Here is a 15979-nt window from a genome sequence, read left to right on the forward strand (position 1 = left end):
ACAACAATGAAACACAACAAAAACTTTGTGTTACAGCAGAGCAGACAGACACACGAATCATAACTAATGTTACAAGTTAAGGCAGAGCAAACATTTAAGAATAAATATCTTAGAAATGACGTTATTTGCAATATTTGGGCCTACTTCAGTTTTGGTCATGATAGACCAAACAAGAGATTTTTCATCTGCAACGTTGTTGTTGTTGTAGGGCAGGTAGCATTCGAATTTAAAAACGTGCATCTAGCTATGCTATATTACCCTTTTCTTTGTCTCTTTTCTCCTCTTCTTCTCTTTTCTTTCTAAATTGGGCACCAGCTTTGACCTTTTTTCTCCATATTTCAGATGTTTTTGCATTTAGCATAAATGTCCTGACATAGGTATCAAGTCTGTCGACTAAACCAACTGTCATCTAAGTGAAGAATTGTTTTTGTTTTCCCATTTTTTATTTGGGCATTTCATACAAAAATAACCAAAAAAGCATGATTTTTTTATACCTTTTTTATACCCGCAGCCCCCCGTTCGTCAAACATTTCCAGCAGGAGCGCGTGCAGCTGCACCCAGGGGCGCCAATTCGCTACATGGCGGCGCAATTTTTATTTTTATTTTTTCATCAAGCACTGAGCCGCGGCCCGCGACCGTTGCCCCCCTGGAAGAAGATCCAGCCAGGTTTGCGCATGCGTTTTGCGCTCCGTGCTCACCTCTCAGGCTGCACCCTTCACCCCGCGCCCCCTCCCTTCTCCTTCTTCACCCCGCGCCCCCTCCCTTCTCCTTCCCACACACATTTGCGTCTACTTCTCAAAGACAGGAGGGAGCGCAGCTGCGGGGCCGGGGCGCAGCCAGGTTTCAGGCTGTTACAAACTCTGTGATATAAGTAAACCAATAGTGGTGCATAAAGTATTTTACAAGAGCTGAGCCGCTGACGCCGCCCCTCCGTCATTTTTCCGCCCCGGGCGATCGCCCGTATGGCCCGTGCCTAAAACCGCTACTGGGTTAGGCTATATGTTTTTTTTAAATTGAAAAACAAATAGTTTCTTTCAAACCTTAAACATGTCAAGATAGAGAAAAAAAAGTTGGGTTTTCAACATATGTAGATTTGTAGAGTGGTGAATTCAGTCGCTGGGTCAGAGAGGATGGCTGAGGGAATTAAATTACACACACCTGAAAGAATTTATTCAACATTTTAATCTACCATTGGTTGCACTGAAAACAATAAAACCAGATTTCAGACAAAAAAACGCAAAAGTACATGACAAAATAGGATCATAAACCTATCTGTCTGTCACCGTCTTTCTTGGAAGTACCACAGTTTTTTCCTCAAAACTGTTATAACGGCCTGTCTACAAACCATGAATATTGTGCTCATAACAGTACTCAATGACATTTCAATGAGATATAGATGAAAGGTTTTATCATGTCGTGTTTGGTTTTCAAAATAGCCAAATACAAATAAAATTTTAGGCCATATATTAATAAAATTGTGTTTTCAATAAAAAGTACAATAAAATACATAGGAGTAACATAAGAAATAAAAAAGAAACAATAAATAAATCAAAGTATGAATGCACTGTGTGAATAACAAACATAACACAGTGTAGTCTGTAAAGCTATTCTTTATGCATTTCAATATTGACAACATTGCTGTGACTAAGACTTTTACGGAATGGAATTCAAAGCGATGCCTCCATCCCCAGATCTGTTCCATATGTCTGAAACAAACAGGGTAAACAGTTTATTGCATAGACAGTTTGCAGATCAGTTCTGCTATGCTGACATGTTCTCTTGCAACTGAGCGTGGATCTCCTGAAAGCTCGGCCTTTGCTTGGCATTTCTCCTCCAGCAACTGAGCATCAGGTCATTGTAGACGCTGTCAGGACAGCAGGGGGGCTTTGGCAGGTACACCTTGGGGCAGTAAAAGTAACAACGTCCATGTGTGGTTTTGTTATAGAAAAGAAACAGCCACAATTATTCCAGTAGATTGCAAGTTAAAACTTTTTCTCACCTGCTTGCCTTTATCCCGAAAGAATTCGCCAGTGTTTTCAATGACCTGCTCGTCAGAGAGCTGGGAGTACGGCTGCTCTTTGCACAGAGTCAGGATCTCCCACAGAGTCACTCCAAATGCCCAAACATCACTAGCCATGGTAAACTTACCCTAAAAGGACAAACGATAGGCTGCTTAAACCCAACAAAAATACTCGCAGACATGTTTTCCTTTGCATTTAATTTTTCTTTAAATTCTGAGATTTCTTTAAAGCAAAAAAAAAAAAAAAAACCCGGAGATTTATAAAGCCCCATTAGCTGTCACACACCTGGGTGTGTGAAATTTGTTCTTTCAATTTGACCCCTCCCCTGTGGGAGCAGTGAGCTTCAGATACAGGAACCTTGTGGTGGTTTAACCTCCCAATTCAACCCCTTACTAATGAATGTCAAGCAGGGAGGGATTGGGTTTCATTTTTAGAGGATTTGGTATGGCTTGGCCATGGATTTGCACTCAAAACCTTCCAGTCTCAGGGCAGACACTACAAGGGCACTGAGCTGATTTTTCTACAGGTCTATAGGTCTGTAGGTAACTAAGTAAAGCCAATATCTGCACAGAACAGTCAGGAGCTAATGGGCTGATGGGAATTTCTCTTCTAAATTTTACTCACTAGGAGGATGCTCTCCCATGACATCCAGCGGATTGGCAGAACCGCTCGGCCCTGGATGCGGTAGTAGTCCCCTTTGTACAGGTTCCTGCTCATGCCAAAGTCAGCGATCCTTATGGTGTAGTTCTTTCCAACTAAGCAGTTGCGAGTCGCCAGATCGCGGTGGACAAAGTTGAGAGAGGACAGGTACTTCATACCGGAGGCGATCTGAACTGCCATGTTGATAAGCTTAGTGTAACTAAGAGCACCAAAGAGAAAAAATATTTTTGATCTGGCTGTTCATTTGTTGTCGATTATTAATGGGTATTAGGATCATACCTTATTGAATCTTCGCCCTCCTCCTGCTCTGGCTTGTCTTCATCCGGAGCTTCTTTTAGTCTGAGATTGCACAGGAACTGATTCAGGTCTCCGTTTTCCATGTACTCGGTGATCATCCACAGGGGATCTGTGTCCACGCACACCGCCAGCAGGCGCACAATGTTGGGGTCTCTTAGACGAGACATGATCCTGATCTCCTTTAGGAAATCATTCCTGGGCCACACCGGCAAACAGGGAGATGATATTTACCATTTGAACAATGACCTAATTGCTAGAGCTGCTGTGAGCTAGCTGCTTTTATACCTGGCATTCTTGTTCGCATCTTCTCTCAGAGTTTTGACAGCGACAAGCAGAAGTGATTCACTGATTTCCCCCACAGACAGATCCTCATCCAGAAAGTCCTGCATTCCCTCAGCCTCGCACAAGTGCACCTGTGGGGTAAAAAGGCCACTTTTCCACTTAGAGCTTTTCCATTTAGCCTATTTTAATGATCTAAAAGGCTGCATTATCGATATTTAGAAAACAAAACGGAAACTACTTTAAAGTATGAAACAGCTACTGCAGTACTCACATGTTTTAAGGAGAATTTTCAGAATTTTATGTATGAATTTTAAAAGAAAAAACACAAACTGTCTCCACTTGATCTTCATGCAGGCATTACGTTAAGACATCAATAATTTAACGACGAGTCAATGAAACCTAACGGTTGGAGACTTACTTCTCCAAATTGGCCTTCTCCGAGTTTCTCCTTGAAAGAGAGCTTCTCTCTGGGAAACTCTCTCAAGGATGAATCAGTGCCGGTGAAGGGAGTCATGTTGGCAGCTGCGATACTGCTATCTGAGGACTCCTGCAGGCTGATGATGTCTGCCTCTGCATAGTGTGGAGCTCCATCTGAACCACTTGCTGTGGCAGCCATGCAAGAGGAGCTAGACTCTGGCGAGAAGATAGAAATTACCTCAAAACGTGGCTTTTGCAGTGCTATAGTCAGAGTTTTTTCCAGGCTTTGAGGCTTACCGAGATTTTCCGCAGAATGAGCGAACTCTGGCAGCTTCCGAATCAAACGAGAAGGCTCCTGGTAGTCGGCGCAGAGAGGGTAGATTCGCTCGTAGGTGGAGTTGGAGGTGGAACCACTGTCACTGGATAGAGATGAGTGACGGAAGGCGAAGGCCCGGTTCTGAATGGCTAGGCGAGCTGTGAGGTCATCGTCCAGCAGGCGCCGGGATGCCTGCATGTGTCAGTGAAACTTTGTCTAAGAAACAGCTTATACTTTACTGATAAACTCTCTTATATAACTGATTTTCATGAGCAGTTTGTTAATGTCCACATATTCCTAAAGAAAGAAATGCATAAATGTCACTTAAAACATCAATGGCATAGAATGTCTTCTATGATTTCATACTTTAAAAATGAATTTGAAACACCAATGACATATTCTTTGTGTATTAAGACTACATCAGTATGTTTTTTCTACCTAACTTGCCAATAATGAAACCATGGAAAAGGCAGTCATCAAGGAACTAAGTGAATCACCTTCTCGAGCATCTTTTGCCAAACCTGTCGCCACAGCATGATCACTATGATTGCCGATAAGATGGCTATGACTGCCACCAAGCAGCCAATCAGGATCCTGGTGTTGCTGTCATCCACTTTGTGAGTTGGATCATCCACTGAAATGCCACAAAATAGTGGAAAAGTCCGATGAAAAATGTCCGTCTTTCACGTTTCAAAACCAACTAAATCCTTTAATGTTGAAGTGTTTCTATTGCTGACAGCAGGGGGCAGGATTAATCCAGGAACCTTCATCTGACACTTTTTGAACAGAGAAGCTCACAAAATTGATTTAACTGATGTAATTGATTTGATTCAATAAGATATTATAAGATTAAAATAATAGTTAATGACAAAATTAGCATAAATCTAAATGAATTAACCTTAAAAGAAATAAAAATAAAAAAACACACAGAAGGTTGACAGAAAGTGCACACCTGGCAGTGGGTTTTTTGGATGTTTTCCAGGACCCATCGATGTGTTATAAACTGCAGAACCTGTGAGTCAAAGACGCAAAGGAGGAAAGTTAACCAACATCAGTTCAGTTTAGTTGATGTTGACTCAAAGTAGTACACAAAAAGCAATGAAACATCTGTCTAACTTTTACTGATAAGGATTTTTAAAATTAAACTTATTCTAAGGCCACCAATGACCTACAAACGCTTGTTTTTGTGTGTTTTTATTGTTTTACCTGACTGGAAGGCCACTTCACTAAACAGCATCCACACATCACTGAAGTGGAAACGGCACTTAATAGTCTTGGCTGTGCGATCCCCAAGGGTCACGGTGACAAAACGGGCCCTTTGGCTCACCCTGTCCGGCGTGGGCCTGAAGGTGATGGGGCCGGGCTCCCACTCTGAGTCCGACCAGAAGAAACATGTGACCTGTCGGAACACCCTCACTCCACGGCTGAACATGTTACTGGTGTGGACCTGGAGAGGTAGAAAACAGAGTTAAACCCAAACACGTCTATCGGATTACTGTTTAGTGGCTTTATCTAAAAACTTAGCAATTTTATTTTACCATCAGTATTTTAATGGAGTTTGCACCATAAAGGATTTTTTTCAGTGCTTGTACATAAAAAACTCCATAACAAATTTCTATGTTTTAAGAACGTATTTTTCTAATTTGAAGTGTCGTTCCAGTTTATCTAAGGAAAGAAAAGCTAACCCTCAATCTTTCATGAACATTTTTGAAAAAATTAAATTTATAAAAAGAAAATCAGTACTTGAGAAATTGAAAGTATAATTTTTAAATTAAAACTGATTTGCAAAAAATTTGCAAATCAGTGTTATTGCAGAAACAGACGTGATTTCTTGTTAAAGACCAACTCCAATGAGAATTGTGTTTTTGTTGTTTTTAACTTGTCCCTGTGGCATTTTTGTCATCATAGACGACGTGTATAAGAAAAATATTAAGCTTAAAATTGGGTTTCTGTGAATTTCTTCATTCAAATCGCTGTAAATCAAGAGCAGACAAAAAAAAAGCTGTTTAAAAAATAGCTTATTTGTGACAGAAACTACGCTGGGTGGGTCACAAGCTCTCTGCTCTTAGATGGGAAGGGGGCCGGCGTTGTGCCGTGTCAGAAACTATGCCCTAGAAAACAACACAGGTTTTGATTTGGGCTAAAAACAGCATAATCACAATTAAAAGACTACTGGGAATGCTTTAAAAACAGATCAAAGGATGATCTAAGTGGGACTTTAAATCAGAAATTTGCTTTCTGTACGTTCAATAGTGAAAAAGCAGTCATTTTATACCTTCATGGAAGTGAAGTTTCGGACGTGGTCAAAATCAAAGATCATCTCCACATAACCTTTGGGGAAAGTGCGGTTGCTCCATCCCACATAGTCGTAGCCGGGCCACACGCCATAGATTTGGCTGTGGAGAAAATCATCCAGACCCCAGGTGCCGTCTGTGAGCTGGCCGAGGCCTTTTGTCAGACTGCTGGAAAGATCGGCAGATATTTCGTTCACAGTGTTTCCTGATGACTGCAGGCTTTTCTAATTCACATCGTCAGAGGAGAAAAAGGACACAGACCCTTCAGCTGACGCTCCATCATACACAGAGTCATTAAAGGAGACTTCTAGGTCTCTGTAGATCATCTGGTGTCCATCTGGAATGCTGTATGACACAAGACCATCTAAAGGAGACAGGTTGAGACATGTGAGAAGAGGATTATTTGTGTGAGTGTGGCTTTAAGGGACATCACTATGCAAAACACACAAAAGAGAGGTGTGTTAATGTGAAAAAACGTTACAATGAGGCTATTTCAGTGGAGAGTTATGACTAACCAAGCCATTCACAGCCATACAGCTCCACTCTCATGCACACAATCATGGAGTGGTCGGTGACAGGCATGAAGCGAACATAGCGAGCGATGATGGGAGGCTCCAGATCCTTCAGGACCACATCGTATGCGTTCCTGTTACCCTCAATGACCTGCCACAGGAAAGCCAGCGAGAGGAGGTGAGATGTGCCATGACTGAGAGACAAACGGTGTGAAGAAGCATGATGTAAACATGACTTCCTTTTTATCCAGGGAGCATATGTTTCTGTGAAGGCAGTTGCTGAAAAATCCGATGTAACACGTTATTCAGGGATGTTTGGACACGGTTGAAAATTGGCTGCAAACCAGCTTTCCAATAACTGCTAACCTGATTTCAAACTGTGCTGCATTTTCTGCTCCTCAGAGTATCACCTTCAATAACTGGAGTGATAAAAACTGCTAATAGAAATATTTGAATGGAAAAAGATGTTTAAAAAACCTTTTGGTGATTGAATTATCATCAAATTGCCAAATAGTTCCAACACTAAAGTCTCTTTTGATTTTGTCCTTCCTTCACTTTTTTATATCTGGGGTCTAGTTTTAGTCATTTGTACAAAAAGCAAAAACAAAATCTTCTAATAACAAAACAAAAAGCACATAATGTTGGGGAGGAATGGCGCATGGACCATTTTATGCTGCAAGTTATAGGTCACAGTATCCTAATATAGTTCAAACTTAAATAGTCTTTATTGCAAAGAGTTTGATTGTTTACATCAGAAGATCCCATTGAGATAAATATTCTTCTGTTTATAATTCATTTAGTAAAGGTCATGATCAAAATAAATCAAAACCAGGCGAGAATGGCGTGTTCTTACTTAGTAGTAGGAATGTAATGATTCATTTTAACAACGATTCAAATCATATTATAATTTGTGGCTGCCGTTTAGATTTATAGTCGATATTGGTTCATTTTGAACAATCTGATTCACCAGCACATCTTATGCCAAAAATTCAGCCAGTGTGACTCAGAGATAAATACCTGGCTGGTACTGAACAGTGCAGGTGAAGTTTTCCAGAGTCCTTGTATTTTTTGCAAGATAATCAAGTGTAAATTAAATATGTGAACAAACAAGTAAATAAGAACTAATGGCAAATCCAGTCACGTATATCACGTATTAGTCTCCTAAAGTTTAGCTCAATGTATTTTTCCACATCAAAATAATCTAAAGGGAACATTATCAGAGCATTCTGCCACACTGTCTGCTAAATTAAAAGTGTTTCCACACATTGGACTGAATGATGGTTAGATCATTTTTAGCTGTCATCACATGTGTTGTTCCTGGTTATAGGATTACGAATCAACTCATTGAGTGAGCCGATTGGTTATTCCACCCCTACTTGGTAAAAATGAACAAACTTTAATTTAATTGATTTTACTTTAATTTAATTTACATTACTTTGATTGATTTAAAAAAATATTATTTTTTAAGGCTGCCCTTAGAAGGCTGTAAACCCATACAAAGTCAGGCCTCAAAGAAAATGTAGTTCATAATTATTATCATTATTATTATATGATCTAATGTTAATGACAGATTTTTAATTCTACATTGTTAAAGAGGACGTTTTTAAAGTCATTTTTATTATCTATTCCTATAAATTCATTCCTTGCTCTGGTTTTATTTCAAAACGTTTCCCACATGTGAAACCAATAATTTGCTGTCAGCGACGGTTTCAAAAATGCCACTGTGACCATTTGACATGGTTAAATAACTCTGTGATGCAAGGTAGAATTGTTTCTATTCTTACAATTTTCTCTTGGAAATCAGCAGCAGATTCTCTAAAAAATAAACGTGGTTGTGAAGTGTGGTACACCTGAAACTGTGTTGTGCTCACCTGCTGTCCCTTCCTGTCCTGCCAGCTCACCCAGTTGCTGCCATCACGGCTGTACTTGATCCTGTACCTCTGAGCGAATTCATTCCCCATGCCGTCGGCATGGCGACCTTGGGTTCCCACCAGCGTGATGAAGTGCAACGATCGCAGGTCCACCTGGAGATACTCTTTGAGGCCATGCGGCTCAGACATGATGTCAGGACACCAGGCCCCATCCCCGCCGCCAATGTCAAGTCTGAGAAAAAAAAGATAGAAACAGTGAGGGAAAATTCTGGCAGACTTATTTGATCACATACAGAGACGGAAAAATAAAAATGGAATAAAAGTTGCCTTCCAAATTTTGCTGCAGTGGACTCAGACCAGTAGCTGGAGGCAGAGATGTCCTCATCTTGAATCTGCCCTCCCGTCATTCCAAGAGGATAGCGACACACTTCTGGAAAACACGAGGCAACACTAATCCATAAGTACTCAATGTGTGTGTCTGTGCACGTGAGTGGGACATATAGTAAATGCTTTCACATGCCACCTTTTTTTTCTTTCATATTTTTAAGGGGCAAAGTGGTAGAATCTGCCTCCCCCCTCCCTCAGCCCTCTCTTCCTGCAGCCCTGCAAGGCCTCCAAAGCCAAACAGAGGCATCACTGTGTGGGTGCCAGTCTAAGCAAAATGAAAAGGGAGTGTCCAGCAGGCTGTTCATTTTTTTTTTACAGTTTCATAATTTTTTGCGACTCAAACACAACCGAAACATGTTGAAGGTCAGGCCAAATTCTTACTTTGGCTTCACAGCATTTATGGAGTTATGTTTAACCCTGAAACTATTTTCACATGTGTTTTTTTTAATTCATTTCAGAGATAAACAAACCTCTCATAAATTCCTTCAAATATATCGCTGATCAAGCGAGGCTTTTCTGAAAATGTTTTTGCAGATCGCGTGAGTTGAAGGAATGTGCACGCTTTCTGCCCGTGACACTTTTCCCCCCTACAAATACCCCCCTGCCCGTGAAAGCTCGTCTTGTCCTGTGTTTGCTTTTTGACCATTAGGTAAACCACGCACACACACTTAGACACACACTCACATACATTACCTTCATGCTTTCTGAGCCCACCCACCTAAACCTTCCCTCCTCTTCATCAACTTTTGCAACTTTCAGGTTCTCCGGAAAAGTTTAAAAGAGGTTTTTTTCTGTAGCTCCATGTGTTCAAAAACCCATGAAAGCTTAACCAAAAGCCAATCTCATCTTAAGTGAAGAACAAGGAGATGTGAAGAAAAGTGTCTACCTGGGTTGACTTGAGCTTCCACAGTTGCCGCCAACAGAACAAAAAGTCGGATCACTTTAAACTCCATGATCCTCGTCTCTCCTAAAGGGAAGACAGGTGAGAAAAAGCAAGCAGCAGCAAAGGAACTGACTGAGGTTTCTAAGGAAAACCTGCAAAACCCAACTGTTTAATTAAATCAAATCTAAAGTATTTCCCTCCATTCATTAACAAACTCCTCTTGTCCAGGAATAATGTGTGCAAAAAGGCTCATCATACAAGCAGATTAAAAACCAAAATCTATGTTTTATTCAAACTTTTATAGTTTTAACAAAGAATTTAGATTTAAAAGTCAAAATCTTGCTGAGTTTTAAATTACTAATTCTGCCATAAAGTAAAAATGGCTCCTGCTGACAAAACCCTAATGTGTACAATTAAAAATGAGGTTCACAGTACATTATATTTATGACATAAATTTATTATATATTTTTTTAAATATTCACATTTAGAGAAAAATAAGGATTCGACTCACGTTTAAAAGTTCTTTTGTGCTGATGTTATTATTTGTCTCCGGGAATATTCCACGTCTTCTGGGAGCTGACAAATGCAGCAGCTCCACAGTCTGACCTCCTCTGTGGAAGGAATTCCTCTGATTGGAAAGGAAGGGCGGAGAAGGAAAAGAAGAGGGAGTGAAGAAACGTAGGCTGATGTAACAGCCCCCTTGGCTGAAGGACTGAAAAAAATGCTGTGGGATTCTTTACCTGACGCACAAAAGTTTAAGTCATGACAGAAAGAGAAGGTTGTTGCTGATTTAGAAGTCAATTCAATTTAAAATAAAGCCAAGAAGAAATCACATAAAAAGGAGTCACAGATACTGAAAAGCCATTTTTGTCAGAAGCTAACTAGAAACAAAGCTGCAGCTTGAGGTTATTTAAACTCAAATTTAGTTGATTTAAATACATTTAGTACATTTTTAAAAGACAAACATCAAAAACTAATATACGTATAAACATCTGCAATAATGTGACTCAATAAACTTAAATATCATGTCTATTTTATAACTTTTAAATACACAAATAGTGTTTTTATTTAAATAAAAGTGGACTTAGAATAATATTTTTAATTTAAGGGTTGCTTGAGTTTTGCTGTTATACCTGCGAAACAAGATGAAAAGCAAACCTGATGCTGGTTAAATCTCCTAAATTCAGTCTTTGCCGTTTTCTCCCAGGAGCTTCGGTTACGTTAGCAAATAGCAAAAGGTTCAATTGCAGATGTTATTATATAGAATGCTTCTGCTTTCTTCAAAGTACAAACCGATTCCCACGTGAATTCATGCACCTGGGATTTGGTGTCTGGTCTTGCCCAAGGACACTTCAAAACATGTATGATTATATTGGCTTGAGTAAACTGAACCTGCAACCTTGCATTTATCTTACCCTCAGTGTGCTCCTCCTTGGGTTGTCCGATTCCACCTCTTTCAGACATGTTCAAAGGAAAGCTGCATTCTAAATGAGTCTAAAGCCTAAAAGAGCAGAGATAGTTTCTGAAAAATGTGCTTGCATTTGTTGGAGTGAAAAAAATTGTAATGTCTAGACTTTTGCTTTAAAAAAAAAGAGATTCTGTGATGCTATTAAATAATAAAACAAGCAACGTATTTTAAAAGTGAAGCCCTACACAATGCACACATCTTACAGAATATTTAGAAATGGTTGAACTTGTTCTAATATGCAGAGTGGATTATAGCTTGCAGAAGATGTTTTCATTCCAAATAAAATGACCAAGTTTGTGCTTTTACATTAAGGTATCTTACTCAGAAAATAATTCCAAACATAGCATGCATGTAAACATCGTCAGTATTGAGACCAGAATTGTTCTTAATTTTTAAAAATACTGTAAATGATTTTGATTAAATTTTAGATCTGGTCTGGACAAAGAGGAAAAATACAGACAGGAATCGCATTTTAGAGGCTAGATGAGAGAGAAACCACAAAATAAAACAGGAAGTGAAGCTGAAACAGCATTGTTTCATGCACATGGAGGAGGTGAAACACCAAGTTGTTGTTCACCTTTTGGCTTACCCCCTCAGAGGTCCCACAGCAACAAGTTCCTGACAGAACCCTGTATTCTATCCAGGCTGGGGACTGGCACAGGGGGAACCGGAACTGGACCGCGTGTGGTTATATGCTTAAGCAGTAGAGTAAAGGGAATTGCCCAAGGACACACACTGGCTGAAGCTCATCACGCCTCATAGGAAACGAACTCTGGTGAGACATGTGCCGGTCCTACATGTGTACAACTGAGCCATCCAGTTGCCTCCAGGAGGTAAAACGCCAAGAAACTTAAACGACTCATTGTGTGTTTTACCAGAAGAAAGTATATTTTTGCTTCCGAACCCCCTTTGTCAGTAGACCACAAGGGAAGAAAATAACACGGATCACAAATGACAAATTTTTTTTTTATCATCAAACAAATAAAAGTCGAGATTGAAAGCTGGAGGCCTCCCACTGTTTGTGTCAGCAACTGCACTGGTGGAGTTGCTGGGTGTCACAGCTGAATGTAGGTGGATTAGAGCTGAAAATATTCCTATTTTCCATCTTATCTACCAATATCAAAGACTGCGGCTTACAGAGACCCTGCGCTTAATGGGAGTTGACCCTTTTTAATGAGCACATCTGGTGAAGCTCCAATCATCATGGAGAGTGTTTGTCGTCACAGAGGACCTTCTGCATGCCCACGTCTTCTTTTCTCAAACAAAAAAAAACTGTTAGAAAAGGTCACTGCAGGAGCTGCTTATTGTGACGTTTGAAGCCTGTTTCAGCTTAGATTATCTTTGGACACATTTGAGCCTTTTCATAAAGCTCCAGTGCATAGTCTGCACACGTCACGTGATCAGGTGGCATTTCGGAAAGGGCATTTAATTCTGCAAATAAAAAAGAAAAACCATCCTAGTAAGCGTGCTTTCATTTTTAGCACACCCCTCCTGAACAGACATAACCTTGGAGAGAGTGATAGAAGCACAAAGGTGAGGAGCTCTGGGGAAACAGAAGAGGAGGAGGAAAGGGGAGGAGGACAAGAGACTGATCAATTTTGGAAAGCACTCAAAGACACCTCCATTCTTTCTGCAGCTCAGAGCAGGAATTAGCTTACAGTCAGCATCATAGAGCTGCTGGGAGCTCTGAACTTATAATTAGGGACTTTCAGGAATGTAATTTAGGAGTGACGCAGCAGTTTCTTTCATTTCACAACAATCTAGATATTCCTCTGTAATAGAAAAAATGCAAGGGAATACAAAAATTATTCAAAAGGAAACTGTTCATTTCTCACCTTATGTGAAACTTAAATGATTCTGATGAGGGTTTTTACAGAACGGGGGCAGAATTTTGCTTAGTTTTAATGACTAATTCAAGCACAAAATAGGAGTAAATCAATTATGATGAATCATTAAAGCTACTAAGTAGCATCCTGTGAAAGTGTAAGAAAAAGAAAAGTTTATTAAGTGAAAGGTTCTTTGTGTCCCAAAGCTGCATTGTGATTTCACAGATGTGATCTGAATTCAAAATGTAGATTTGTCTCCTCTTTTTTGTCTTTTGTTAAATAACTGTTTAATTACTCAGGTTCCCATCAACCCCAGCTGCACGTTTAAAGCATTGTTCAGCTTATACCTATTGCTAAAAGGGTTCACTTTGATTTTAGGACTTTACAGTCTTCACGATTAAATAAAACATTTATTTGCATTGATTTCACATAACTTTTGAAATACTAAACTATTTTATCTAAGTCAAACAGAGAAACCTGAACCACCTTTTAGTTACTGTGAAGGATCCAAAAATGTTGGATGATTTTCAATGACAGGGGGTTGAATATTGTTTGTCAATGAGGAGATTCATTTTAAATCAGTACAAATCAATTAATTTTATTTCCATTTAACTTAATTTTAATTGATTTGATTCAATTTAAGGTTGGTTGACATGATTGGTCGTGTTGTATTTCAACTTAATTAGATTCAATTTCGTTTTATTCAATTGAATTTATTTCATTTTATTTTATTTACTACTGCTTTTTCAGTTCAAATGAATGAAGAAAAAAGAACATAAATGAGATTGGCGGCTCTGTACTTGTATCACATTTATACAAAAAGCCCACTTGCAGAACATTAGAACAAGTTAACCTTTATTCAAATTAAATATACCTTAAAAATAAAATAAAAAACCCTGCAAAAAATGTATGTAACAACCCAAAAAAATCTGTCTGAGTAAAACTAAACAACAGAAAAGCAAAGAAAAAAGGAAAAAAAAATCTGACAAGGGAAAAAAAAGTGGAACAACAGTTTAGTTGCAGCCTTCAGTGACTTCAGTGTGACCTTTGACCTGTTCACCAATCTGTCAAGGTCATGTCTCAGAAAGGGGTCATGAGGCTTTTTGCTCATTGGATTTTTACATTCTAGATGAAAAAACAGGTCTTTTGTTTAAAGGACAAAAATTTTGTAAAAAGGGTGATCTGGAAATAAAGTCTTTTAAATTTTCTGGATATTTTTTCTAATGGACATTTGTTAAAAAGAATTCAAATAGTAAATAATTAAGGAATTGTCTTTAGAAGAATAGAATAGAAAGGCCCCAACAATATTTACAGGTGATAAACCTGCTCAACTAGTCTTGAATGCAGTTTAAGCTCTTTTCAAAATGTAACATTAAAAAAATAGCATAACAACATAACGTATGGATATACAGTGGTGGACAAAATTGTTGATACCCCTCAGTTAAAGAAAGAAAGTCCACAGTGCTCACTGAAATGACTTGAAACGTTCAAAAGTAACAATAAATTAAAATCTATTGAAAATTAATTAATCAAAATCAGCCATTACTTTTGAGTTGTTGATTAACAGAATTATATATAAAAAAAACAACTAATGAAACAGGGCTGGACAAAAATGATGGTACCTCCATAAAAGACTGAGAACTAATTGTCCAGGAGGTCATCATGAACTCTGGTATGTCCTTTAATTGACATCACAGCTGTTTTCAAACACATAATCAGTCAGTCTGACTATTTAAAGGGAGACAAATAGTCATGTTGCTGTTTGGTAAAAAGGTGTACCACACTGAACATGGACAGCAGAAAGCGAAGGAGAGAATTGTCCCAGGACATTAGAAACAGAATTATAGACAAACTTGGTAAAGATAAAGGCTATAAAACAATCTCTAAGCAGCTTGAAGTTCCTGTGATGCCAGTGGCACATATATAATTCAGAAGTTTAAGACCCACAGGACAGTAGCCAACCTCCCTGAACGTGGCCGGAGGAGGAGAATTGATGACAAATTGAGGAGACGGATAGTTGGAACTGTATCCAAAGAGCCCAGAATAACCTCCAAAGACATTAAATGTGAACTCCTAGATCAAAGTACATTAGTGTCAGATCGCACCATTCGTCGTTGTTTGAGCCAGAGTGGACTTCATGGGAGACGACCAAGGAGGAGGCTCTATGTTGGTAGACTCAAAATTGAAGCATACAACCAAAAGAACACTGTCCCTACTGTGAAACATGGAGGAGGTTCAGTTCTGTTTTGGGGCTGCTTTGCTGCATCTGGCACAGAGTGTCTTGAAGTTGTACAAGGTAAAATGACATCTCAAGATTGTCAAGGCATTCTGGATAGAAATGTGCTGCCTAGTGTCAGAAAGCTTGGTCTCAGTCTTAGGTCATGGGTCTTCCAACAGGACAACGATCCAAAACACACAGCCAAAAACACCAAAGAATGGCTAAGAGAAAAGCGTTAGACTATTCTGAAGTGGCCTTCTATGAGCCCAGATCTGAATCCCATTGAACATCTGTGGAAGGAGCTGAAACATGCAATTTGGAGAAGACACCCATCAAACCTGAGACACCTAGAGCAGTTTGCTCATGAGAAGTGGGCCAAAATACCAGTGGACAGGTGCAGAAGGCTCAAATATAAAAACTCTTTAATTGCAGTGATTGCCTCATAAGGTTGTGCAACAAAATATTAAGTTATGGGTACCATCATTTTTGTCCAGCCCTATTTCATTAGTTTATTTTAAATAATTCTG

General features: G+C 39.2%; 1 protein-coding gene across 2 annotated transcripts; it reads right to left on the reverse strand.

The window, feature by feature from the left end:
• Window positions 1–1164: 1164 nt before the first annotated feature.
• On the reverse strand, window positions 1165–10595 carry LOC101156357 (discoidin domain-containing receptor 2). Of its 2 annotated transcripts, none has more exons than XM_023965477.1 (16): window positions 10452–10595; window positions 9944–10024; window positions 8671–9100; window positions 6803–6950; window positions 6549–6651; window positions 6269–6452; window positions 5200–5440; window positions 4946–5005; window positions 4491–4627; window positions 3975–4185; window positions 3679–3893; window positions 3264–3391; window positions 2961–3173; window positions 2646–2880; window positions 2000–2149; window positions 1165–1899 (listed from the first exon to the last, which is right to left on the reverse strand). In XM_023965477.1, the coding sequence occupies exons 3-16, from the start codon at window positions 8857–8859 to the stop codon at window positions 1762–1764; spliced, it is 2352 nt and encodes a 783-aa protein (XP_023821245.1). In that variant the 5' UTR covers window positions 8860–9100; window positions 9944–10024; window positions 10452–10595; the 3' UTR covers window positions 1165–1761. The 2 variants fall into 2 exon arrangements, with proteins under 2 accessions (XP_023821245.1, XP_023821246.1); XM_023965478.1 differs by lacking the exon at window positions 10452–10595 and having other exon boundaries at window positions 8671–8902; window positions 8998–9100; window positions 9944–10383.
• Window positions 10596–15979: the final 5384 nt, after the last annotated feature.

This window comes from Oryzias latipes, chromosome 17, assembly GCF_002234675.1.
Source record: "Oryzias latipes chromosome 17, ASM223467v1".
Classification (NCBI taxonomy): domain Eukaryota; kingdom Metazoa; phylum Chordata; class Actinopteri; order Beloniformes; family Adrianichthyidae; genus Oryzias; species Oryzias latipes.

Coding starts and splice junctions, on each gene's coding strand:
- LOC101156357 (XM_023965478.1), bottom strand. CDS start 10,010: ATGGAGTTTAAAGTGATCCGACTTTTTGTTCTGTTGGCGGCAACTGTG. Junction 5,006..5,199: donor TGAAGTGGCCTTCCAGTCAG/GTAAAACAATAA, acceptor TTTGACTCACAG/GTTCTGCAGTTTATAACACA. Junction 3,174..3,263: donor GATGCGAACAAGAATGCCAG/GTATAAAAGCAG, acceptor GGTGTGGCCCAG/GAATGATTTCCTAAAGGAGA.